This window comes from Lacerta agilis, chromosome 17, assembly GCF_009819535.1.
Source record: "Lacerta agilis isolate rLacAgi1 chromosome 17, rLacAgi1.pri, whole genome shotgun sequence".
NCBI classification, from domain to species: Eukaryota; Metazoa; Chordata; class Lepidosauria; order Squamata; family Lacertidae; genus Lacerta; species Lacerta agilis.
Window position 1 is genome coordinate 14,732,274 of NC_046328.1, and position 27,660 is coordinate 14,759,933.

Consider the following 27,660-nt stretch of genomic DNA (forward strand, 5'->3'; position numbering starts at 1 on the left):
TTTATATTACGAATTATCCTTCCACACAGTAGTTCCCCGTAACTTATGCAGAATGAAGACGAATAAACCGAATATAACTTTCCAACAAAGCAAACGCATCAGTTAACAGCTGCCTGATGCCAGTCGCTCCAGAACTTGAAAAACTATCCGGCATTGATTTATTGATGACTGTTTGCAAATGTGTACGTGAGTCGTCTTGGAGGCGTTTTGCGGCATTATTATTATTATGCTTGTTCCTGCGTGAGATAGAAAACGCAAGGGGCTCCCAGGCTTCCCTCAAGCCCCGCTGAGGCGAGGCGGCGGAAGCACGGCGACCTAACCCAGCGCTTCAGAGAACCGGCGGCTCCTCCTCCTCCTCAGGCCCGAGGCCCGCCTCGCTCGCTCGTGCTTTCCAGCTGCGCCCGCCCAGTCGCTCCCTCCCTCCCTCCCTCAGCCCCGGCGGCGCGGCAAACGAGCAGAGAGCAGCCGCGCGGCGGGTTCACTTCTCCCTCCACCGAACGAAAGCGCAGCAGCAGGGCCAAGATGGCGGCGTCGGCGGCAGGGGCTCTGAGGGTGGCGTGCGCCAGGGCGAGCGGCAGGTACGGCGCGGCAGTCCTAGCGGCGGCGGCGAGGCGTGAGGGAGGGAGGCGGGATGGTTTCGGAGGAAGGGGCTGGCCCTCGAGGGTGAGGGAGGTGGGGGGAGACAGGCAGACATGGCGGGGCGTGAGGCGCAGGGGGCGCAGTGCGTTCTCCGCGCCTGGCCGTGCAGGTGTCGAGTGGCCCTCCTCGGAGGACCCCTGAGGGGGGGTCCTCGGCCCCTCACCTCAGTCCTACTCGTACTGGAGTTAATGGGGGCATCCCATTTTAGCGGGGTCTTCTCCGAGTGGAACTTGCAGTTGCCTTTTTATGTCTCCCTCCAGGGGAATTTGTGTGCACAAGGATGGCAAAGCCGTGTGCAGGCACTTGTCGCCGTCAAATTTATGACCCAGCGGATCTCGGGGGAGAATTAAAACAATTTAAAATTTAAAACAAGTCTAAACGTGAAACAAACCAATGTGCCATTAACGATATTCAGCGTTGCGCCCTACTCGGAGTAGTAGAGCCGCTGAAATTCATAGGCATGGACTTTTGAGTATGATTAAAGGCTAGATAACACTCCTCAGGCCGGGTACACACCACTTGCTTATTCTTATTAATTAACTGATATACGGCCTGATGGTAAAAAAAAAACCACAACCCCCCCAATACATGTATATACTCCCCAAATCCTGGGAACTGTAGGTTGATAAGCGTGCTGGGAATTGGAGTTCTGTGAGGGGTAAACGACCAGGTCCCAGGTTTCTTGCGTCGTGCGAGGGCCTGGGATGAGCTTAAAAGGTGCTTTTAAATGTATAGTGTGTGCACAGCCTCACTATAAAATTTTAATTCTAAGTTGATCTGTGGTACCCTGCTGTGTGAAGGTGGGAGATCACACTTCGGGAAAAGGATTGTGAACAGCAACAGCAAAGCCTTATGAAAGTGCCCAAAGTTTAAAGTTTGGCATTTGCTTTCTCCTGTGGTGAGGGAAATGCACTCTGCTTGTGCTCAGAGGCTTGCTCTAGTCTTAACTGCCTGTATTGCTGCTGTAGTCCTTGTCTTCTCTTATTTGTTTCTAGTGCCATCCATGGTGCTTTCCCAAAATGTGAGAGAAGGGGAGGGGGGTGTCTCTGCCCTGAAGCGCTTACAATGTACTAGTAGAAAACAGAGGGATATGGGAAGCAGGGAACAGAGGAAAATGGAGGCAAGGGAGAGCTGCTCCACTTAGATATTCAAGGCTTTGTTACAGGGACCTTGTGTTCCCCTTCTAAGGTTGACCTCTGGTGTTAAAACACACTGTGCCACAGGCTGGTACTGAGCCCTGGTGCAAAGGAAGCCCTAGCCAAGTGCTCTGCCCCCCTTGCAGTGTGTGCCTGTTGGACCCTAGCTCACTCTGGAGGATTTGGGGGAAATGGCCCCTCCACATTATTATCATTATTGACTTTATTTAGCCACCCATCCACATGGTCTCTCTGGGTGGCTCAGAGAAGCAAAAAATAAAATAGTGTTAAAAACAAAATGTGGGAATTAAAAAACAATGACAGATATGATAAAATAATGCAACACAAAACTTTTCTTCTAGTAGGAAATAAAACTAGAACTCAATAACTCCCTGTGTCAAAATCACCTGGCACTGAGTTTGCATTGGGTAACCATTTAAAAATGTTGCATCAGGAGAAACAGATGCTCTTGAGCAGCTTTTGTAAGGACCTGTTTTGTATTCCTAACCAACTGTACCTGTTTGACTCGCATCAAGAATTTTTACCCATCCTGTTTTAGCTCTGGGCTTTGCATGTTATGCCAGTGCAAACTGATTTTTAAAAGCCCTTAAACTCTGTAATTTACCACTGCAATCCTTAACATGCTGATCCCATCCCTATGTATATTTCACTTTGAGGGCAGCTCCACTGAGTTGAATGGGACTTATTCTGAAGTGGATATAGGACTTCAGCCTCCAGGTGTGTTCATAAGAGTGTTAACTCAGAACTAAGTCCCACTAAATTAAATGGGGATATTGGATTTAACATGGTTAGAATTACACTGTAATAAGAATGAAATTTTGGTGGCAATCCTAGGCTCCTATTCTTGATAGTAAGCCATGTTCAACTCAGTGGGCTTTATTTTTTTGGCAAACACACACAAAATATGAACAAAAAGGGAAAGGATGGCCTTTCTGGTGTTCTTCACAAACTCCTTTAAGCTGGCGAACAGAGTTGTAGTTCTCATTGCCTTGCATGTGCTCCCTCATTCGAGTCATGGAGGACAGAAGAGAATAGCTGGAGTGCATCATTTCCATTTATAGTGCGGAGATTGAACTCTAAATAACCTTACCATTGCTACCATATATACACACAATCAATTAACAGGGAATATATATGTTTGGGCTCTTGAATGTTTCCCTGTCATCCTAGCTGTAGGTCATTGGGAGCACTGAGGGGATAGATATTCTTTGCTCATCTTTCCATCTCCATAAAATCTCAGGAAACTGGGAGCAGAGGTGACTGGGTTCTCTGTCTCCTCTCCAACCTCCATGAACTTCCTCAGGATACTGAATTAGTTACTCCCTCTTCATTTCAACCTTCAGGTAGAACTTACAAGAAAGAGGATCTTGAGCAACATGTGCACATGAGAGAAAGCCAACTGTGCCATGCTTGTACCTAAAGCAGGATTAACACAATGCTAAACCATGGTTTAGCCCTGCATTGATGAGCCTGATGCTCTCTTTCTGCACAGCTGGAAGGAGGAGTTTGGAAGCTTTTTGCTTTTGGTTCTCCACAGTTTGTAATTTTGTCAGAACAGGCAAACTGTGATTAACATAAGTTATGGTTAGTTTAAAACAAGCCATGTTCAAACCATGGTTTCAGAAGGTGCAGCGGCGGCGGCGGCGGCGGGGAGCATTAGTGCATTAATAATTACAGCCATAAAATCCATTTCAGCCTAAATCAAATGACTGTCCTATTTGCATATCATTTTAATTCAACTTGCATACAAAAGTTAAGAATGCTAAATAAATGATATTAAATATTAAAATAATAGCAATAATGATATATTATCATCTATATTATATTTTTCAGAATAATAATAATTTTTATTATTTATACCCTGCCACTCTGGCTTCCAACAAAATATAAAAAATAGAATAAAGCTCATATGACAAAAAATTCAGTGCACATTACTTATTCCACTATCTTTTAGGACAAAGAAAAACAAAAAGGAAAAGGGGGGAAATATACTGAAAACCCTCAAAGAGCTTAAAAGATAAAATACATTAAAGGGTCTAGGAGAACAGGGCAGTCTTTGCCTGGTGCCAAAAGAGTAATGTGACACACTAGGCAAGCCTCTCTAGGCAGAGCACCACAGGTGCAGGTGAGGGTGAGGAGGAAGGTGTTAACACCCAAGGGGCCCTGGCCCTTGTCACCAGTTTATTCTATAAACTCTGGGCTGTCTTGAGTACAGTGTCAGTAGAAAGGTGGGGTATAAATTATAACTAAATGCACAGCTAAGTCATTGCGCTTCATTTGGCACTAAGGACCTGCAATATGAACTGGCTCCTTGGCAGGTGAAGGCAGCCAACACCAGCAAGTCTGGAACATTCTGATCTCCCTCTGTGGAGGTTTTATATGCAGGCCCAACTAGCTATTGGGAAGAGGAAGAGCTCCTATTCAGAGCTTTTCAGTAGTGCTTCAGAGACACCTCTCATTAACAGCTGAAATATATGCAGCTGTTGAAATCCATTGAACTCATGATGGAAGCTTTTGCCTTATATAAATAATAATAATAATAATAATAATAATAATAATAATAATAATAATAATAATATTATTATTATTATTTATTTATACCCCGCCCATCTGGCTGGGTTTCCCCAGCCACTCTGGGCGGCTTTCAACCGAGTATTAAAAACAATACATCATCAAGCATTAAAAACTTCCCTAAACCTTGTGTATGTGGACTTCCAGCAGTTTGACTTTACCCCCAAAAGGCACACTCCTCCATTGTCTCCTGAGACAGATGGATGGATGCCAGCAACAACAAGATGAGAAACAGTTTTAATCAGTCAGTGTAGAGAGCTGTGCTTGGTGCTAAGAGATCTGGGCTCATATCATGGTTCAGCTTTGGACTTTACTGAGTGGTCTTGGGCATTCACAATTTGTAATTGTATTAGTGGCATAGTTTTCAGTGCAGATGAACAAATATCAGGATTCTAAAATGTGACCATGAAGTAGAACCAAAGACTTAGTACCCAGTGACCCCCATTAAATTTTTGTGAGCCAAAGTAAGCAATCTGGGATATGCCTCAAACTCTGGCAGGGTGTGTGTGTGTCACAAATAGGAAGGGTTTGGTTTAGCCCTATCTTAATGGGTCACTGAGGGCATCTTCCCCACCCTAATCACACATACTGTATGTTGTTGTTGTTCAGTCGTTCAGTCGTGTCCAACTCTTCGTGACCCCATGGACCAGAGCACACCAGGCACGCCTATCTTTCACTGCCTCCCGCAGTTTGGCCAAACTCAGTCTAGTCGCTTTGAGAACACTGTCCAACCATCTCATCCTCTGTCGTCCCCTTCTCCTTGTGCCCTCCATCTTTCCCAACATCAGGGTCTTTTCCAGGGAGTCTTCTCTTCTCATGAGGTGGCCAAAGTACTGGAGCCTCAACTTCAGGATCTGTCCTTCCAGTGACCACTCAGGGCTGATTTCTTTTAAGGATGGATAAGTTTGATCTTTTTGCAGTCCATGGGACTCTCAGGAGTCTCCTCTAGCACCATAATTCAAAAGCATGAATTCTTCGGCGATCAGTCTTCTTTATAGTCCAGCTCTCACTTCCATACATTACTACTGGGAAAACCATAGCTTTAACTATATGGACCTTTGTCGGCAAGGTGATGTCTCTGCTTTTTAAGATGCTGTCTAGGTTTGTCATTGCTTTCCTCCCAAGAAGCAGGCGTCTTTTAATTTTGTGACTGCTGTCACCACCTGCAGTGATCATGGAGCCCAAGAAAGTAAAATCTCTCACTGCCTCCATTTCTTCCCCTTCTATTTGCCAGGAGGTGATGGGACCAGTGGCCATGATCTTAGTTTTTTTGATGAGCTTCAGACCATATTTTGTGTGCTCCTCTTTCACCCTCATTAAAAGGTTCTTTAATTCCTCCTCACTTTTCTGCCATCAAGGTTGTGTCATCAGCATATCTGAGGTAGTTGATATTTCTTCCGGCAATCTTAATTCCGGTTTGGGATTCATCCAGTCCAGCCTTATACATACATACTGTATAGTGAATAGTAAATCACTGCACACATTTGTGTACATTTGCAGATTGCCACATGTCTCTGCAGAGATGCATTTCTTCACACAGTGCATCATTAACTGGAATTTGCTGCCACAAGATGGCCACCACATTGGATGGCTTTCAGTGGAAATTAGCCTTATTTTTCACACATTTGTCTATTGACGGATATATACTATATCCAGTGTCAGAAGCAATACGTCTCTGTATCCCAGTTTCTGGGAATTCCAAGTGGGAAGAGTGCTTTAGCCCCTGAGTTCTGCTTGTGGGCTTTTTATTGGTGCATCTGGTTGATCATTGTGAAAACAGGATGCTGGACTACTAGATGGACTTTTCGTCTGATCCAACAGTGCTCCTCCAGTGTTCCTTCTCATCCATAGCAATGTGGTAGTGGAGGATTTCAATGGTGTACCTCTTCTCCTCTCCCCCATGCATTCCCTCATCTGGTATGATGAGAAACATTTTGCTATTCATCATAAAAAAAAAACAAAAAACAGTTCCTGAGTTTCACCTACCTGTCACAACCAAGGAACTGTACCTGGAGCAAGTCTGTAATGACAAGGCTTGATTCTCAACGACTCTTATCCAGTGTTGTGTGACATAGAAAACTTGAAATTAAATTCCATAGGGAGCAAATCTTAATTCATATACTTTAATAAGGAGTAGGCTTAGGCCATTGGCTTGAATTTGCTTTAGTGTGATAGTTTCCAGCTTGTAAGGTCTCATGTTCTCTGATGTGATTACACTGCAGAACCTCTCAGGGTTAACAAGAGGATGTTCACTTGACCACAGTAATGTACTTTCCTCCTCACTACTCTAGATTTCCCATACACATCAAGGTTGATGGGTTTAAAATGCCCATGAACTCTGCTGCTGGCCTCAAGATAGAAGAGGTTGTAAAGGTCAGGGCTTCAGGTGCTGCGTCCTGTATTTCTTTACTGCTAAATTTGTCCTCAGCAAAAGCAGATTTTGGAAAGCCTGCAGAAACAGGAAGAAGTGGGCTAAAAATAATGCAGTGCAGCCCTGAACCTGCCAGCCAAGAAAGATGAAATGAGCTCTCTAAAATACACATTATGTGATTTATTTATTTTAATTCTAAAAAGAATTATTACTCTCCCATCTTCTGGAGTAGGTAAGGTAGAGCAGGAGTAGGTAAATATTACACAGTAATCCAGAGGAAGATAATGATTTGTAGCTCGGTTTATGAATATGTGTATTTAATGTAGATTTTTTATATAGATATGCATGCATAATTATTTGTATTTTCCTGTTTTTATACCCATCACCACCAGTACCCTTTTCCACAGCAGCATTGTAAGACATGATAATCAGTCTATGAAGAAGATGTTGGTACTTTGGAAGCAACCACTTTCCCCATTCCTCCTTACTGGTAAGAATCCTCATATTTTTTCATCTTATTATTTCTCTTACCATTTCAAACTATGATTACAAATTATGGTTTGGAAGCACAGTATTAAAGGTAGTTGGTTTGTTCAGGAAGTGGAAGAGAGAAGCTTTTTGCAAGAGAGGGTTAGGGAGGGTATGGAAGGCTGGTTTCAATACATGGAACAGGACATAACCCTGTTTTGTGATATTTGATACTTATGCAATTTTGCTTTGTTTGAGTCTGTGACACTACATAATAAAGAATTTGTAAACTGCATGTGATGATGATTGTGACATGTCATGTATTGCAACTGCTCTTTGATGTTAAATTTCTGATACCCATCCTTGGGAAATTTTAGGGCTGCGACTATTAGATGAAAATTAAATCTGTTGGTCTTGTAGTTCTTGCTGAATCAAACATGTGAAGGTACTCATCATGTATACACAGTGTGAGTATTCTGGTGGTGATGTAGGCTAGAACTGTTAATTGCGTTTTAATCTTTGAAATTAATTTTGTTTGGTTGTGGCCAATTGGTGCCTTTTTACTTTCTACCCCTGCCCCTGGCCTGCAGACTCCAGTGACCCCTGAAAATCTGCTCTATAGAATTGGGAGACCATCCAGAATAGGGTGGTTTTGTTCTGCCTTGAGCACAGAGGTGTCCTGTCACAAGCAAGATGGGCAGATTTGCCAGTTTTAATCAAATGGATTTGGGAAAGGAGTTGCACAGACCATGAACCACCACAGAGAAGGCCCCGTTTCCTAGTGGGGACACCCAGAGCCAGGCCACTAAAGAAGATCTGAATAATGTCCAGGCAGATTTATATAGGAGGTGTGTAAACAAAGTAATATAGCTGAAAGAAGTGCAAAAGCCTTGGCTTCCTGAACACTTGAAACCATTTTCAGAAATTTAATTAACTACTGTAATTAATTAACTAGTTAATTTTATATGCGACTCTTCATCCAAAGATCACAGGCTGGTTTACAGCATTAAAATACAAAATGAAAATACATAGTACATAACTTAATTACAATAGCAAAAACTATTAATCCCCCACCCACAGAAAAATGTACAGTATACATTCTTTGATTAATACATTCTAATCCAGAAGAAACCGATGCAACTAATGTGGCATATTCTCTCTATTTGTGTCAGTCTCAGGGGTCCCAAAAGAAGGAAGAAAGCTCAGAATAACATAGTCATGGTTATCTTGTTCTCAGTGGCAAGAAGGGAAGGTTGGTGGCTTGCTGATTTACATAAGCGCTAGCCAATCAGTTTTGTGCAAATGCAATTGTTACTGCAAGTTGGAAAAACATGTTTCCTTTCCACTGAATCTGGTCCATGTGTTTAAAATGCAGTGCTTTCACAGCAGGCTCACTGCTGAAACTATTTTTACATTGTTTTAACCAGCCATAGGACCTTATGGTGAAGAAACCTCGTCAGTAAAAAGCATGTGCCTGTATGCAAATGTGTGCCAGTTTGCATCCTAGCTCAAGGTTCTTTTGCTCCCACAAATGATTCCCAGAAGACTTCATTCTAGTACATGCTCCTGTCCAGCAGGTGGCAGTAGGGAAGTGTAAGATGCTTCTTGTGCTATGATAAGAAACACAGATTAATACTGTAATATCAATGCTTGCATAGAGATAGAAAAGGATTAGAATGATATGAGGTTTCTTCCCCCCTTCCTTGTTTTCTTTTATCTTTTGGCTCTCCAATTTGCACTGTTAACTGAGTGGAAGCACCAGGTGTCTCTGTGCAGGACCATAGAGTGCAAGAAGTGCCTGCTGTGTGCAGCAGAGCCCTGGCTTTATGTGTATTCTGCCTTTCACAGATTTGGGTTGTTGTCAGTCCTGGCTTCTTTTTGTCTGTAGCTGTTTGCGGTCTCTTTGAATTTGCAGCTTCCAGACTGCTGTAATGTTGGGAAACAGCCACTTCCCATTATGCCAATTACCAAAGAAACACAATCATGCACTTTAATAACATTTCAGAAATGGTAACAAAGGGAAAAACATTTGAAATATTTTGATGCCAGAATGTAAGAGGTACAAAGGTCAGGAGCACATTTGGTAGTCATTTCCCCATCATATTTTGCCAGCTGTTATTACCGTATATACGTGAGTATAAGCCGACTTTTTCAGCCCATTTTTTGGGCTGAAAAAGCCGCCCTCGGCTTATACTCAAGTGATGCGGGCGGCTGCAAAGGGACAAGCGGCAAGAAAGGGATCCTTTCTTGCTGCTTGTCTCCCCTGCCCTGCCGATCCCCCAACTGTGCCTGCTCTCTGATCCCTCCTCCTGTGCCTGCTCTGCGCGAGGATCGCCTCCTCCTCCTCCTCCTCCCGTCCCTTCTCCCCGAAGGGGAACAGAGGTAGCGACGGGGCAGCGGGAGCAGGAGGAGGACAAGTATTGAGCAGGCGCGCGAGCCGGCTCAGCCCCAGAGAGCCTGTTGCTTTTGCCCCCATCCCAGCTCAGTCCGCCATAGAAACTGCCCACCCTGAAACTACCCACCCCTGAAACCTTCCCAGAAACTTCCCCCCTTAATTCCTCCCTGAATATGCCCCCTCCCCCTGAGCCCTCCCTGTAAAGAGACCTTTCTTTCCAAGCCTTCCCTCTTAACCCCTGCCCATCCCAGCTCTGCCCACTGTAGAAACTGCGCTGAGACTCTATGATCCTGTGCCTGCTCTACCCCTGCCCATCCCAGCTCTGCCCACTGTAGAAACTGCGCTGAGACTCTATGATCCTGTGCCTGCTCTACCCCTGCCCATCTCAGCTCTGCCCACTGTAGAAACTGCGCTGAGACTCTATGATCCTGTGCCTGCTCTACCCCTGCCCATCCCAGCTCTGCCCACTGTAGAAACTGCGCTGAGACTCTATGATCCTGTGCCTGCTCTACCCCTGCCCATCCCAGCTCTGCCCACTGTAGAAACTGCGCTGAGACTCTATGATCCTGTGCCTGCTCTACCCCTGCCCATCCCAGCTCTGCCCACTGTAGAAACTGCGCTGAGACTCTATGATCCTGTGCCTGCTCTGCGGAAGGCATCGGGGAGGGAAAAGTGGGGAGAAAGTGCTCCTCGATGTTTTTCCTCTCCGATGCCTTGCACAGAGCAGTCACTGCTCTGTGCGAGGATCGAGGATCACCTCCTCCTCCTCCTCCCGTCCCTTCTCCCCAAGGGGAACAGAGGTAGCGACAGGGGCAGCGGGAGCAGGAGGAGGACGAGCAGGCGTGCGAGCCGGCTCAGCCCCAGAGAGCCTGTTGCTTTTGCCCCCATCCCATCCCAGCTCAGTCCACCATAGAAACTGCCCACCCTGAAACTATCAACCCCTGAAACCTTACAAGAATCTGCTCCCTTAATTCCTCCCTGAATATGCCCCCTCCCCCTGAGCCCTCCCTGTAAAGAGACCCTTTCTTTCCAAGCCTTCCCTCTTAACCCCTTCCCCCATCCCAGCTCTGCCCACCCTAGAAACTACCCACCCTGAAACTTTCCCAGAATATGCCCCCTTGCCTCTCATGCCCTCCATAAATATGCCCCACCCACCCTGAAACCTTCCCAGAATCTGCCCCCTTCCCCTTTAATCCATTCCAGAATCTCCCCCCTTAATTCCTCCCTGAATATGCCCCCTCCCCCTGAGCCCTCCCTGTAAAGAGACCCTTTCTTTCCAAGCCTTCCCTCTTAACCCCTGCCCATCCCAGCTCTGCCCACTCTAGAAACTGCCCACCCTGAAACTTTCCCAGAATATGCCCCCTTGCCTCTCATGCCCTCCCTAAATATGCCCCACCCACCCTGAAACCTTCCCAGAATCTGCCCCCTTCCCCCTTAATCCATTCCAGAATATTCCCCTTGCCCCCTGAAATGTACCCACAATATGCCCCCTTACCCCCTGAGCCCTCCCTGTAAGAGACCCTTTCTTTCCAAGCCTTTTATTGGTATTTATTTTTATTTTTGAAATTTACCAGTAGCTGCTGCATTTCCCACCCTCGGCTTATACTTAAGTCAATAAGTTTTCCCAGTTTTTTGTGGTCAAATTAGGTGCCTCGGCTTATATTTGCGTCGGCTTATACTCACGTATATACGGTAAGCAAAAAGATGAACGTGGCAGTAGCCCTCCGTTGAAAATCTCCAGCTTCCAAGATAGTTTTCACAGGCAGTGCAACATCCCCAGAAGGGATGAATGAATGCCCATTTTGGTTTCTCTGTTTCTCATTTTATCATTCTTAAGTTAACAGCTCAGGTCCAGGATGCCCCAGGGATCACTTGGTCCCTTATATCTCTGCCCAGTCACTGAGTTCTTTGGAGGAGTTACAGTGCTTTCAATATTGTGGGCCCAATTTTATGGAACTACCTTCCAGTTGAGGTCAGACATGCCCCCTCCCTGTTGAACTTCCAGTAGGCTTTTTAACTGAATTCTGATTTTATAATTTTAACTGATTTTTATTTTCATTGTATTATGTACACTGCTTAGAGTTGATTTAGTGAATCAGTATATAAATTGTCAAAGTAAAATAATTGTTTTACTTGAATTTGGGCTCTCTTCCATAGTGCTCTATGTCTGAGAACTGAAGCTGTGAGTTGGGAATTGATATGTCTAGGAAGTGACCATTGATGGTTTGAAAGAACCCCCAGCCAATCTTTGTAACAATGGTGATGTTTCTCTCTGGGCTGGCTTGGAGATGCCAGGTTCACTGTACAACCTCTGCCTCTGTTACACCGCAGTGTCAATACCTGCCTGCCTGATTTCCTAAAGTACGATTTCCTTTTGTTACAGGTCAGCGGAAACTCTACACTGCACCGGTGAGGAGTGTACTGCGGTTACGCCCACTGCACCTTTTGGTGGCTACAGGCGGAGGTTATGCGGGGTACAAGCAATATGAGAATTATAAGGAGAATCAGCTCAGAAAGTTGGGTGTAGAGCCACCCCCCAAAATCGCAAGTGATTGGGAGGTAAGTTTTTATGCCATGTTCTTAAACGTCTCACCATTCCTTGTTAAAAACAACATGAACTTGCTGAATGTACTGTAAAATGAAACGAATGGTGTGGTGCAGTGGCTCTAAAGTTTTGTGTCTTGGGTGTGAGAAACCCAAGTTGAATTCCCTGCTCAGCTCTGCAGCTTGCTGAATGGCTTTGAACAAGTCATAGAGTGCCAGTCCAGGGCTGCTATGAGGTGTAACCATCATTCTGAGTTTCTTTGAGGAAGGGGAGAACACCAGTATGCATTCATAAGTATTCAGCCTTTTTCTTTTCTTTCTTCTTCTTCTTTTTTTTTTTTTTGGACCCACCTATCACCTTTTATCTTGCTCCCTGGGGGCGTCATGACTAGTGGCATTTTGGTTTAGTTGCCTGTTGTAATAGTGATGATAGCAATGAATTTTTTCTAGAAAAAGAGGTGCTGGAACTCACTCACTTCCCTTGTTCTCTTAAAATTGCAATGGTTTCCAGTTGAGAGGTGGTGGAAATGAGTTCTGGTGAGTTCAGGCTTTTAAAAAAAAATCCTGTGTGATAGTAATAAGGAGGGAGGGCCATATTGCTCCATGGTAGAGCACCAGCTCTGAATGCAGAAGGTCCTAGGTTCAATTCCCTGCTTCTCCGAGTAGGGCCAAGAAAGACAGCAGTCCGAAACCCTGGAGAGCCACTTATAGTCAGGGCCTTTTCTGGACCACAAAAGGAGAGGGGTCTTTGATGAGTGCAAAGGGGGTTCTCTGTGTGGGTCTCTTACCTGGATGAGTGGTAATGCAGTCACTGGTGGTTGTAGTACCTGCAACATGGAGCTTTCCTTCACCAGGGCTCTAGGGTGGCCAATTAAATGGGTGAACTTTGGATGGCTTGATTCCATTAGGAACTAGATAGGGAGGAGTGCAAGTGCATAGTCTTTAGTTCTGATGCTGCTCTGTGTCTGTGTGTATTCAGCCGGTGTCTCTGCAGATTTTGAATACAAGGTCTGAGCTGTGCCAACCCTCTTGTCCCTGCTGGTCTGACTTCTGTGTCCTGTAATTGACTCCTTGAGCAGAACAGCTTGTTCTGTTGGTGCTGAGGAATGTTTCTGGGACTGTTTTCTATTTCTCTCTGTGTTTCTGCAAGTGGTCTCCACAGTGTGTAAATGTGGTATGCCCCTTTTGCTTTACAAACTGCTGGCACCCAACCTGTACACTTTTGCATCTGCCCATTATCTCGCTCTTGTGGGGCGGGTGGGGGATGAACACAGGTCATAGTTAATGCTCCTTTTGTTGATGTTAACATTTCTGTATAGCTTCCTCCTGCCCTGTAAATCAAGTGTCCCACCTCAGTGCCTCAAATCAAGTGCTAAGATGTTGGAATGCAGTGTTTACTGACAAGTCTGCGGTTTGGCTGGCCCCTAATTGCACCCCTGAATTGAATGGTTTGCCAAATGAAAAGTAGAACGGGGGGGGGGGGCTGTCTTGCTGCAAACGGTTTGTTACAACAATGGGAGGCTCAAAAAAATATAAAAGCTTGATTGTTCAAAGTGGAGTCTATTTTTGCTGACTCCCCCCCCCCCCCAATTGCAGGTTTTTTTGTATCCTTGGTCACAAATGACTGAGCTTTTCCCACTTCTGTATGGTTCATGAGTTGTGTAGCTGGCCATCACCAGGACAGGAATGGATTGCTGGGGGGGAGAAAGGGGCTCACTCCTTGATTCAGGCTCCAGTACACCGGGCTGTGTTGGTAGGAGGGTGTTACTTTTTAAATTGCACTTGAGCTTGTTGCAAAGCGGCAAGGGTGCACAGAGTGAGAGTGTATAAAAGAGGCAAATTTCACAGAGAAGCAGTATTGGTCATAGCAGGAAGAAATCAAGGACTGCCATGGCATGCTCATCCAGTTGTTGGAGCCTCCATTGCTGGTCTGGATCAAAACTGCTTTGTGAAATCAACATAAATTTATGGAAAAGTATGTCATAGAATCATAGAATTTGTGGAGTTGGAAGGGATTCCAAGGGTCATCTGGTCCAAACCTCTGCAATGTAGAAAACACAATTAAGATTCTCTGACAGATGGCCATTTGATTCCCAGCAGGTGTCAGCATTAAGTTGTTAAGCACCAACCTTGCTTTAAAACAGGTTTCCTCAAACTCGGCCCTCCAGATGTTTTTGGCCTACAACTCCCATGATCCCTAGCTAGCAGGACCAGTGGTCAGGGATGATGGGAATTGTGTTCTCAAAACATCTGGAGGGCCAAGTTTGAGGAAGCCTGCTTTAAAGATAGTTATGGAGTACAGCCTATGCCCTTCCAAATGTTGCTGCTGGGGCCACTGGGAGTTGCGGAGTCCAGCAACACCTGGAGAAGGGCCACTAGTTCCCCATTCTTGCTTTGACATAGAGCTCTGCTTCCAGCTTTTCCAAAGTTGGATCGCACTGTGAATATGAGAGGGGGATTTACTTCCATTTAATTAAATGAATGCAGATGGCTCAGGTTGCATTGGGTAGACATGTTATCATGTGGTCAGGAGGCTGAGAATCCAAAAAGCATTTCCTGAATGTGTTCACGGGCTGTCTCCAAAGGGGTTAGAGGTCTTTAGGGAGAAGAAGCCTTTCCTCCAAAGAGCTCAGCAATCTTGCCACATCGATTTACACAAGAAAGCCTTGACTAAAGAATGTGCTTGTGTACACTTGGCCGGATGAGAGCAGCTTTTTGCCTTGAGCTGCAGCATGTTCATTTTATATTTTCCTTTAGTGTGTGAAAAAGCTCCCCGCTTTTTTGTTAATGAACAGACTCTTGGCCATTCTAGTGGGCTGCTTTGTGCCTTTGCATTTCAGAATGGCTGTTTCTTTTTGGTGCAAACCTGGGGATTCTGCATAAAAAAAATTCTGCCCCCTCCAGTTGTTTGTTAGCTGCCTTGAGTACCATTTTTTGGAAAGGTAGAACGCAAATTGAGCAACAACAGCAAAAGTAACTTCTCTTACCATTCATTTAATGAAGAGAATTTACAGTGGTACCTTGGTTTAAGAACAGTTTAGTTTATGAACAACTTGGATTAAGAACGCTGCAAACCCGGAAGTAGATGTTTTGGTTTGTGAACTTTGCCTTGGAAGCAGAACATGTTCCACTTCCTGTTGAGTGTGTTCTATTTGTAAATTGAGTCCCCTGCTGCTATGGGAAAGCACACCTTGGTTTAAGAACACTTTGAAGGACGGAGTTCTGGAACAGATTAAGTTTGTAAACCAAGGTACCACTGTATATCCCACTGACTTAGTGGCAAACAATTAAAAACACTAGAAATGTTAGCAACAAATTCATATAAAAGCAGCACAAAACAGCAGTGGGATAACCTTAGCAGCAAGGTATAATGATGAGTAAAATCGAAAGATGGGCAAATGCAAAGACATCTCAGTTTGCCTCAGACCAGCTTCCATGTATAAGTGAACCCCTGTAACTTTGTCTTTCCTGTGTGCATAGGGTGAAATTCTCTGCATGCATGCACTGATCACCATAGGCTCAGATACAGCTACTGAGAGAGGGTTAATTTGCTGAGCTTTTTGTTGTTTTCTCTGCTCCCCACTATTTTATTTTCATTTAAATGTAAACACCAAATACTATTGCACAATTGGGCTCAGAATAGATAATGGGAATGCTGTCCACAACCCAGGTAGAAAAGGTGCTGCCAAGATCCAAGAGAACTCTGTGAACTTTGGAGGAGCCCCAGTTCACAGTGACATCTGACACTGAGCACGCGGCGTGTAACCTGGCCTGTTCATGCAGCTTAGCCGTTCCTAGCTCTGGAGAGGGAACCTTAGTGTGATGGGCCGTACTGTGGCACCTGACCAGCCCTAAGAAACACGAAGCCCCAGTGATGCTTCACTGACATAGGCTTTCCTGGCGGAGGGGAGTGGCGTGCATTGATGAGTGATCCACTCTGATGACATGGCACGCTCTGCTGAAAGGGTACAAATTGCATCTGTGGACTCTGTTGCAATATGATATCTCCTGCTGCTGGAGATCCTGACTCAGAAAATAATCAATGGAAAACCCCAAGCGGGGACTCCTTTCCTGAGCCTAAGTTTGCTGCCGGTACAGAATGAACTGTAATGTGGGTCAGTCTGGCTGCATTGCCAGTACGTATAGTTAAAATGCATGAAAAGTAGCCTCAGCAAGCAGCCTCCTCCATCTGCAGTGTGAATTTAATGGACAGGGTTGTTGTAAGTGTGTTTTGAACACTTGGAAATGCAATCACAAATGTTATTAGTTTTGTTGCCTCGTAGCCCAAAATTTCCAGATGGTGTACATAAAAATAATTTAAAAAGAATAAAAAGTACAGTAAAACAATAGTATAGATAGATCGCTAGATGCAGTGATGTGAGACAGAAAATGTTCCAAAACAATTTCCCCCCCAATGCTTCATTTTTCTGTGGAAAAATAACAGCTATTTGATGTTAGCAACTTTGAGTGGGAGAAAAGCCAGAGATAAATGTATAAATAAGGAAATGGTTGTTCAGGAAACCACATAGCGTTAAATGAAAAAAAAATTACTTCTTTTAAATTCTGCCTGTAGTTATTCCACAGAAGCCATGTGTCTTTGACTCTGTACATTCTAAGTCATTTTTGAGCAAATAAGCAGGTTGAGAGAGAAGAAGAAACCCAAAGGTTTAAAATCTAGGGTCATCTCCTCAGAGATACAGAAGTTAAGCTGTGCTAAAATTATTGGGAAGAATTGTTGTGGTTATTATCCTTTTATTTTCATTTATGAATCACTTCTCATGAGGCATCTCAAAGTGATTTAGTATATAATATGAACATATATAAAACAGTTACACGTATACAACAGTTTGAAACAGTTGCATATATAAAAGCAAATTACACACACATAAACATGTTTGCAACAACAGCACATACACCAAATCAGTTCAGATCCCATGCATGTATTGTACCAGTCCTTTGCCACATGCATGCTGGTATCTGTGATTTTCAGAACCTTGCAACACTGAGGACTAGAAACACTCACTGCTTTTATAATCCACTTTGGAATGAACAAAACTTGTACATCAGTACAGTATTTAGAATGCATGCTGCTTTTCCAAGGCAGCTCACCTAAAGAAAAAATAGTATAAAATCACAAGCTCAAATAAAACATAAAGTAGTTAACCAGCACTAGTTAATGTCCCTCTGCATAAATAAGCTTTACATTCTGTTGAGAAAGTTGTGAGGGAAGAGGAACCTAGAATCCTCAGAAAAGCTCATACACTAAAGACACTGCTCTGTACAGCTGATGACATCACTTGGCATAGCAAAGGGTCTTGGAGCAAGCAAGGGGTCGAACCACTTGGTGCCTTATTGGCAAACATATAATATTCCCAACCCTGTGACACATGGCTTCTGTGGAATAACTACAGGCAGAATTCCCAACCCTCAGTCCTCCAGGGGGTGGAGGACCTACAAGGTAGAATTGGTGGTTGTGGGGGGAGTGCCCTCAAGATCACTTCTTGAATCAAAACCTGGCTGGAGAAGACATTATATCATCTCTCACCATCTGATTCTCCCTGCAAATCATGAAGACAGTACTGACCTAGATGGACCAACTGGTCTGACTCAGTAAAAGGCAGCTTCCTTTGATGGAGAAAGGCTGTAGGTCTATGGCAGAGCCTTGGCTTTGCATGCAGAAGTTATCAGGCACAATCCATGGCAACATTTCCAGGTAGGGCTGGGAATAGCCTGTCTGAAACCCTGGAGAGCTACTAAGGTAGAGGGACCCAATGATATGTCTCTGTGTAAATAGAACTTCCTGTGATCCTTACGAAGAGCAGCATATGGAAAAGAGACATTTCTACAAAGAAAATTTATTGGGGAATGCTACAAAACATTTAGCTATGCCAACATTTTTTCAAATACAGTTTTCCAAAAAGCAGATTGCTAGTACAATAGGAAGCAGGCAGAACAATACAAAGTTGCTAAACAAATGCAGTGGAAACCCCTTCCTGGAAAAGGTGCAGTCGCTGCTATGCTACCATCTGGCTTCTTCTGGTTACTGGGCAGAGGCTTGCACAATCTGCCCACCCCTGAAGGACTGTTTGTGCTTATCAGGAGAGGAAGAGTATATTTGGTGCCTGGCATCAGCAAGTGCTTATGGTTGTGGCTGGCTGATAATTCTGACTGCAAACTTGTGAGTTACTGGTTCAAATATGTTTCCTGGAAGTATGTGGGGATAAGTGGAGGAATGTGTGTTAAGATCTGGGAAGTGTGGTTATTGTTCCTTTTGTCTGGAAGCTGGAGAAGTGCCCCAGTCAACTAAGCTTGGAAACAGTGAGAAAGGGGATTTAGTGGACAGAAGGAGGGGCTTGCCCTCCCCCTCCCTTCCCACAGTGGTTTATAAAAGGAGCTGGAGTAACAACAGTCTGCAGTTGGAGCAGTTGCAGTAACAACAGTCTTCAGTGACAGTACAGCGGAGCCAGGATTTGAGGGAGGCGGTCACCACCCCAGCCTACAGCGCCCAACCCTTTTCCCTTGCAAAGGTGCTTGAGAGCCATCTGAAGATCGGGTAGCTAAATATATTCACATGGTCTATAGACCCTTTTGATTTCTACTGTTTCTCCTCTGTAGAGTCTTTTCATGTGAATAAAATTTTAATTACAGTACTGAGGTAGAAAGATGAGGTAGTTTTGAGTTTCCCCTCTTTAATGGGGTTTCTTTTATGATGGGGTTGTAGCCTTGAAAAGCATCCAAAATAGTTCAGGATAAATTATTGCACTATTCAGAAAGTCCACACAAAAGTGTGATGCTCTTTAATCCACTGTGTGTAGAAAGTACATTGGACTTCCTATAAACCGGTTCAGTGCTTTTCCCAAAGTCGCTCTTTCAGACCAAGAGGGCTTCCTTTTTCAAACTTCCTTTTTCAAGCCTCAGCCTGAAATATTTTGGGTTTGTGAGAGTCCTAATGACTCACCAGCAGCTTCCCATCCCCCTGCTGGTCTCTGTACAGGCTGGGCAGAGCCTGTGAGCAACTGGTGGGAGTCAGAGTGCCTTTGTTATCATGAGATTTATTGCCCCTCCTTCCTCACTCTTAGGCTTTCTGCCTTGCTGCCGCCTCTTAAAGAAGCATGAGGCATATCTGGCCTTTGGGGGGTATCTGTGTTTTATGACAGAGATGGAACAACCTTAAGAGTTCTCATCCCGCAAGTCCAAGTAACTGAAACTTCAGTTGAAACAGGCAGTTTCCACTTTCTGTTGATCTCTTAATGAAAGTACCATACTGAGCCGGTATTCTGAGCCTGCACTCCATGAGAGGATGAGTAAAGGGTATTTTATCCGTTATTGCAAAATTTCAGATTCCGTGTTGAGATGTATATAATTTATCTCTTACTTGTTACAAGCTTCCTCACTGTCTAAATATGAGATAATGATGGTGGTGGTAGTGATTATTATTATTATTAATTGAAATTATATACCACCCTATACCCAGAGGTCTCAGGGCGGTTTTTGCCCTTTTGTGTGTTTTTTAGAAAGAAGTGGGGGTTGTTATTCAGAATTTTTTTTTTGTCTGTCCTAAGTCTACAGCAGTGAGCCTTTACATCTAGTGTGGAAGAGTTTCTACCAACAACAGCTATTTGGGCAAGGTTGCTTTATTTTTGAACCAGGACATCAGCTTCCTGGCAGTCTTGCACGCAAAGATGTGAGTTGCGGAAAGCTTTTTCTTCCTGTGAATATGCTTAAGAATTTAACTGCTTGTTAAATATTTAGTTGACATAATGTAAACTGCTTTCTACAATACACATGCACATTCTCCTGCTGTTACAATAATAATATTAATAGATAGTGCCCCTGTTTATTATAATTGCATCTGCTTAATGTGATTTTAATAAATGGGGTGAGGACTTTGTGAAGGGGTGCTGATGACGCCAGTGAAAGTTATTTCCTAATGTTATTTCTACGGTTTTCACAACTGTATTTTTCGTCTATAAGACGCCCCCCTTTTGGGGGGAACTCCGATTTAAGAAAATGGGGGAAGATCTATCCGTGTATAAGACACCCTCAAATTTTGGACATTATTTTTTAGGAAAAAAACCTAGTCTTATACATGGAAAAGTACTTCCCATTTGAGAAATAAAAACATCATCAGAATAATTGCAGAACTTTAAGTAGCATTTCATTTGCCCTGACTGTGGCATTCCTCTTAAGCAGCCTTTGCCACCCTGGTGCCTTTCAGATGTTGTTGGACTGCAGCCCCAGCAGCAGACAGATAATTCTTTCCCATAACCTGACCCTTCTATAGCTGGAGAGATTGAACCTTGGACTTCCTGTGTGCAAAGCACCTGTTCTGCCACTGACCTATAGTAGTGGTAGAGTACACAGTTCTTTCAGCACTTGTAAACAGTCTCAAATTTTTACAAAGAGTTAATAAAAACAAGAAGTTTGCCTTCAATTGAATGTATACATAATTGCATTGCCATTCTCTGCTACATGGTGAAGGCTGTCTGGAAAATCATGTGACTTCTTTCAATTTGTGTCAGACTCATGATTTATGTTTCCGTTGTTAGGTCAGATTTAGCATGTGCTGTCTCGATAACTGAATGCTGCTTTCTTTGCAGTAGTTCCCTGTACACAGCAAAGTAACATGTCAATTCTTTCTGACATGTAAGCTTTCTGTGTGCAAGGATATTGTTGTTGTTATTATTGTTATTAATAGAGGAGAATTCTGCCACGTGAGTCTCCATCTGCAGCCTGAAGTGTTACATCCAAGAAACACATTCATTAGTCTGCTGTTTATAAATAGGTCTTAGTTGAAGATTGCCAGATCTGCTTGTTTGAGCAATCAGAATCTAAGTTGGTTATAATTCTGCATATCACCTTCTAAATATACATCATTTTTAATGACTAAAGTGTTAATCAAAAGTGAGGAAAAAATAAGACTGTCTACTCTAGCCAGGAGCTTTTACCACAGTTTTGTTTGTATGTGGACTAAAGGTTGGTCATTCTCTTGGGTTTACAGAGGTGTGGTGAGTGTCGTGGAACTGGAATATTTGAGTGAATTTAAAGCCAGGGGTGAAGGAGAAATTCACTTCAGTTTACATTTAAAGGCAAATTTACCAGATTCACACTTTCTGAAATGATATGCAAACACACACAGGGCCTTCCTTTAAAAATTGCACCAGCCTGAATGAATTGCAGTGAAGTTCCCCAGCCAAGTAATTTTTTTTTTAAAGCATACAGTCGTACCTTGGATCTCGAATGCCTTGCAACTCGAACATTTTGGCTCCCAAATGCCACGAACACGGAAGTGAGTGTTCGGGTTTGCGAATGTTTTTTGGAAGCCGAACGTCCTACGCGGCTTCCACGGCTTCCGATTGAGTGCAGGAAGCTCCTGCAGCCAATCGGAAGCCATGCCTTGGTTGTCGAACATTTTCAGAAGTTGAATGGACTTCTGGAACAGATTCTGTTCAACAACCAAGGTACAACTGTATATATGCATAAAGTGTGCATGAAAATGCATATGCAGTATTTGTGAAAACAGCATACAAAAATACATTATATTAGGGGAAATTGCTTTGCAAAAATATGTATATTAGTCAAAATTGAAAGGGTGCTTATTAGGATAAATTTGCCCTAAAATACTGATTAATTTTCATGAGGATTTTTTTTTTAAATTCACAAATTTCCACAGAAACTAAGATTGGAAAAACATGACACCAAGACCCAATACTGACATAGCTATTCTCCATTTAAAACAGTCAGACCCAAGAAAGTGTTCTGATGAGATGGAATGTTGCGGTGTTTCTCTCTGTTGCCCTCTTAGACTGCAATTTTGGGGGGTCAGGTGGATACAAGTACAGTTGTATCTTGGATCCCGAATGCCCTGGAACTGGAGTGTTTTAGCTCCCAAACGCCACAAACCCGAAAGTGATTGTTCTGGTTTGCAAACGTTCTTTTGGAACCCGAATGTCCGACGGGACTTCTGCGGCTTCTGATTGGCTGCAGGAGTCGAACGGACTTCCAGAATGGATTCCGTTTGACTTCCAAGGTATGACTGTAACTTGGCAAACTCTATCCTTTTTCCCAGGTGGCAGCAAAGTTCACAAAGTACGGTACAACCTGATGTTGCAAGTGCGATGCTTAAAATCTGGCTGCAGGACTTTTGTGCTTTTTTTGGCTCCTGAAGTACTTGAGACCAGAGCTCCTTTTAGAGCCACTTGGTATTAGTGCAAGGCCAGGAGGTGCATCAAGATGAAGCTGGAACATCCAGTTGAAAATGTCAGAAGAATTTTCAGTGTTAATAAGAAAACAAAAATATGGACTCTACATTTAATTCTTTAAAAAAGCAATAAAATAAATGTAGCCGTGCAAAACAAAACTTTGCCTTAAGGGCATAATGATGGTTTTTCTTCAGGGATTTGCAAGCTGGTGCTCTCGCCTTGAGAGGGGAGAGTTTCTCTTTTTGAGCATAGCTTTAAGGGGTGAACTGTGCACTTCCTTCTCTCTTGGCCACTTCCTCTGGGGAACTTTCTACTCTATGAAGCCTGCATGTCTCTCTCTTTCTCTTGTGAATCAGGTAGCCATTTTTTTTGCTTTTCTGTTTTTCTTTACTGAAGAAATGGACCCTGCAGCTGCAGGGGTTATGAACAGACAGCACTTGCTTGACCAGGGGTGGGGGGCAGGTAAGGGCTTTGAATGGGTGGCCAGCCCTGCTTAGATGATATTCTTCACTTGCATTCTGAAGCCATGGCTGTCTCTTCTCTTCAAGCAGCATTTGGCAGTGATTTCAGCATTCCACCTCCAAATCAAGGATGCCCAGTATTTGCTCACCCATGGATGAAATGTTTTTTTCAAGGGCCTTAGAAATCAAATAGGGCGGGGGATAATGACCCCTGGGAATGGCAGGTAGTCTCCTACTGGGAGCTCACTGTTGGCTCCTGCTCAGCTGATGCCATGACCTTCGACGGTTGTTTACTTGTGATCTGCATCTACCATTCTTCATAAACAGGTCCATTGGGATGCATCCAGACCAAGTTAGGCCCCATTCAAACCAATGGGTAAAGGTGCTTGATGACTTAATGGTTCTCAGGACTTTAGAAGGTTTTCTCCTACAGTGTTGCTCATATTTTAGTTGGATGGCTAGGACTTGGCCTTATTGATGAGGTGTTGGGAAAGCATTTTACAGTATGTATTTTGTGGTGTTTTTACATTTATTTGTTTTAAATAGCTTTTATGTATTGTATTATATATTGTTAATCTGCTTTGAGACCTTCTCTTTTGTATAAAGTGACTGATGAATGTAATTATTATAAATAATAATAATCCCTAGTCTCATTGATTTCAATGGGAACAAAGTTCAGCTAACTTACTCTGGATCCAGGCCATTGAACTGCATTCTTTGCTTCTCATCCTTGGCTGTTCTCATGACCAATATAAACCTGTTTCTACATACATACTCGAGTTAAGTTAAAAATTCAGTGGAAGGAGTGACTGGCTAGAAAACGCAGGGATACCATAATCATGAAAAAGAGTATTTTATTTAAGACACTGCCCTAGATTGACAGATCAATTCTGCAGAGCAACGTGGAGCTCAGAAGAGAAACCCAGCAGTAAATGCCTGCTTCAGTAAGACCTCTCAGGAAGCAAGGCAGTTGAGTGCAATCCCCAGTTCTGCTTTGCTTCAAAACAGAGGCAGGCCTTCCTAGAGATAGTTGCCTTAAGTGGTAGGTTTTGGGTGTTGCTAAGGGTAGCAGCAGATTGGAAAACAGGTAGGTCTGACCCCTAGAGTGCAACTTAGCAGGAAATACCCCTGTATAAGCCAAATGGAAATGAGCAGGACCTCTGCATTTTAAGGCCAAAGTGAAGGAACCTCCTGTTGGATGTTTGGCTGTAATGCTTTCCAGGAGCCTGGAGTCCTCTAGATGTTTGGGGCTAAAACTTCCATCTGTCCCAGCCAACAAAGCCATATTTTCTACTCCAGCACAACCTTGCTGGCTGGGGCTGCCGGAAGTTGTAGTTTAAAACATCTGGAAGGCATTGAGTTGGGGAAGGCTGTGGTTTCCAGTGTGGCAGAAGAGATGGGGGTTATGGAACGGTCCATAGACTGCCCCACTGATGAGGGGAAAACACTTGGAAATGTCTTCTTAATAGCACAAATTGGAATATGCTGCTTGTAATGATTGCAATCTGCCCTGGCCTTTTCTGCATGGAAGGCAAATACGGAGGACACCTCTGAAGGCAGCATGAAAAACGGTTGCTGAACAAATTCCCGGTGTGGGAGACTCAGGAGAGCAGACTCAGCCTGTCTGGAATGTGAGGGGGAGGGGAGAAAGTCATCCTGCCACCATTATTCAAGCCACTCTTTTGTCCAGTTGGGCTCCCCCCCCAGCACTTTAAGCATTGGCTGTGCTTCTTGGGAGCTTGGTGAAAGAAGTATTGCTTGGCTTAACAGAGAGCCATGGCAACCTGAGCAGGCAGATGACAGAAATTCCCAGAGTATTGGCAAGGAACATTCTTCTGCACCACCCTAGGCATTGAGCCTGAGCAGGCATGGCTGGCTCCCGGAGACTGCAGCCCAGCGGCCTCAAAAGCTACCCCCAGGTCAGCTGCAGTGGCTGCTGGCTAAGGAAGCCTATCACCCCTTGCCAGGCCCGTTGCTACAGCTGTTGCCCCAGACAGAGCAGTGCCAGCAGTTGGATGGCACAAGGCTGTGTGGTCATTGTGTCCTAGGAGTGCCTGGGTGCATTTGCTAGGTGAAAGGAGGCTGGAGAGCTGAGCTGGGGGTGGAACCCTTAGAAGTGCACTCCACCCTGTTTTTTATTTGCAAATATAACGGAAAGAAAGAAGAGGTTAATTGATAGACAGAGATATATTAAACAAACCATTGCCATTTGACCCAGGAAAGCGCTGCTGTATTTGGCAGTTTTGCTGATTTTGAAATGCTGCCTTTGGGTTCCTACTTTGTGGTTGTGCTGCTGGGTCCTTTGCCTGCTTGGATCTCTTTCTTTCTTTGAGCCTTAGCAGGCAGAAGGAGATCATGTTCTAGAGCAGCCTGGTGCCCTTCAAATGTTTTGGACAGCAACTCCCATCAGCCCCACCCAGCACAGCCATTCAAGGATGCTGGGGCTGATGGAACTTGTATTCTAAAACATGTGAAGGGCACCAAATCAGCAAAGGCTGCTCTGGAAACTGGCAGGGTGCAAGGAGGGGGTGGGATACATGTGCATAGAAATATATTCATAATTAATTTAGAATGCAGTCACCACTGTCACTATCTATAAATTTGAAGCAATGGCAAAGGCTGAGAATGGAAAACCAGAAAAAACCCAGTAAGAAATGAATGCTCTTGTGTAACTCACATTCACAACAGTGAGGCTTGTGCAGGAGGAACTGGTGCCATTAGTTTTGTCCGGCAATGATGGCCTTCAAATGTGGTGCTAACTGGTATTGATGTGGAAATAAGCTTCCTGGAAATCATGGGCAGCGTTCAAGTGTACATGTTGGATGAATTTAAGAAATAGGGAATATCTGTGTGGCCATTAGCTAAATAAGGACTTGCTTCTCTATACCAACTTCCTGTCCAAAATAAGCAAATATTTCTGCATTTTGGCTGTGTTGGGGGAGCAGTAACGAAGTTAATAGTTTTCTTGCTAAACATTGTTTCTTGACTAAACAACTCTACATTGCTTGGCTGTTACTTTGAGAGTGAAGTCCAATATAAGCAGGTTTATTCTGGTCTGTGCCTCTGGCCCTCTTAACTTCCATGGTTGGTCTGTCCTCCTCTTACTGCCCAGGTTTACTCTATAATATGACCTGAGTAGTCATAGGCTTGAATCTGCTTAAAGATTTTGCCTCTGCCTATTTCTTGGGGAAGAGATGGCCGATTCCTGTGGCCTCCATCTGTTCCTAGCTGTGCAGAATGCGATAGAGGGCCTCCTGCAGGCTCAGTGGGGGGCATTCCTCTTGACTGCGATTGGAGGCTCCCTCCCTGCTTGGAGTGGTGTGTGCTTTGGCTGGGCAATGTGGGCAGGAGATGTTTCTCTGGCAACATGAGTGCTGCATGCAGACCTGACTGAACAGCAGCCCACAACTGAGGGAGATTGAGTTGCTGCACTGCAGAGTCATAGCTGGGATTGCCTCCCCCTTCCCTTCCCTTCCCTTCCCCTCCCCTTCCCCTCCCCCCTCCCCGCCTGCTCGCTTGCATTCAGCCTGGCTATAGGGAGAGATGTGCAGGGCTGGTGGGCTGCACTTCTGACAATAGTGCATCAGTCCTCGCAGGCAGCTCCAGATTCGTTGGCGCTGGAGCCCGGCTCCAATGGCAGCCCCTGGCTAAAGCAGAGCCTCATAGCGCAGGGCTGGCATGTGGGAAGGGCTTGCTTTTGTCTCTGCAGGAGGATGTCGGACTGTGACACAATGCTTGTTTGTTTGCAATAGCTGAGACCGTCCTAAGAGGGCAAGAGGCAGGGGCAGATCGAAGGAGGGAAGACCAGCAGCCTGCAGCGGCGGCAGGGGAAATTGAGAGCCGTGACATCGCACCTTTCCCTCTTGTGCCCAGAAGTGAGTGAGGGAAAGAGAGGCAGAAGAGAGGAGGAAGGAAGAGAAAGATTGAGAGAAAGAGGACGATGTGTCAGTCAAGCGCCCTGCAGGGACCAGAGCTGCATTCAGGGAAATGGTGAGATGCTGCAAAGCTTTATCTAACCCTCCTCGTTCATGCTGCAACCTCCACAAAGTTAGAATTCATGTCCGGAGGCTGAGCTCAGGGAATGGTGGCAGCAGCGGCAGCTGTGCTGGGGAGCAGCACCCGCAGCTGGAAAATCCGGGCCCAGGTGGGGGCACCCCAAATAGGAGAGCCCGTTTCAGGTACTGTCTAGCATATGTTTTGCTTTGTCAGAAGGTGCTGGAAGGAAGGGGGAGGGGGAAAGGAAGGGGAGGGAGGGAGGGAGGGTGAAAGAGAGGCAGCTGCCTGCAAAGCCTTTGTTTGGCCCAATTTACTCCCAAGCTCTTTATGCGCTTGATTGACAGTCAAAGTGGGTGTTGCACTGGAGTTGGGCATCCTTTCCCCCTTCCAGGCCTTTTTGAGGAGTGGGGCAAGAGTGAAATGGAGCAGCTGGGTGTGTGTGGAAAAGAAGGGCCATGTGGGGGCAAGCAAGGATGCTTTACAGCTAGCTGCGGCTCTGCGGGGATTGGCCCATGATTGTCTGCAGTGAAAGGGGGGAGATGGAGGAAGAAGAAGGAGGCAAGAGAGAGGCATATTTTTCTTTGAGCTCTTTGGAAATCCCCTCTGTGGGTCCAGCCAATGAGAAGAGGCGGAGCAGCATCCATGAGGCCCCATTACAGCCCCCCCCCCCCGGCCCTGCTTCCCTTTGAATATTGGTAAACTTTACCCTCCTTTGGCCCTAAGGAAACTTGGCTGCCCCTTATGTGTGGGGAATTGCTTGAGCCTTCATTGACCTCGTCAGGACCCCAATGCACTCCTATTCCCCACTTTTCACTCTAGGTCCAGATCCTGACCAGAGTGTGTGCTTGGGAGCGTC

General features: G+C 44.7%; 1 protein-coding gene across 5 annotated transcripts in view; it reads left to right on the plus strand.

Moving 5' to 3' along the window:
- Positions 1 to 467: 467 nt before the first annotated feature.
- PISD (phosphatidylserine decarboxylase) overlaps positions 468 to 27,660 on the plus strand; it is a 38,408-nt gene continuing 11,215 nt past the window's right edge. The window contains exons 1-3 of one of the 5 annotated variants that reach the window (XM_033174426.1): positions 468 to 578; positions 7,131 to 7,228; positions 11,985 to 12,160. In XM_033174426.1, the coding sequence (XP_033030317.1) occupies positions 523 to 578; positions 7,131 to 7,228; positions 11,985 to 12,160 (330 nt within the window). In that variant the 5' untranslated portion in view covers positions 468 to 522. Of the gene's footprint in view, positions 579 to 7,130; positions 7,229 to 11,984; positions 12,161 to 19,438; positions 19,457 to 19,812; positions 19,830 to 26,318; positions 26,987 to 27,660 lie in introns of those variants that run through there. The other 4 variants (XM_033174423.1, XM_033174424.1, XM_033174425.1 and 1 more) reach the window with 4 other exon arrangements.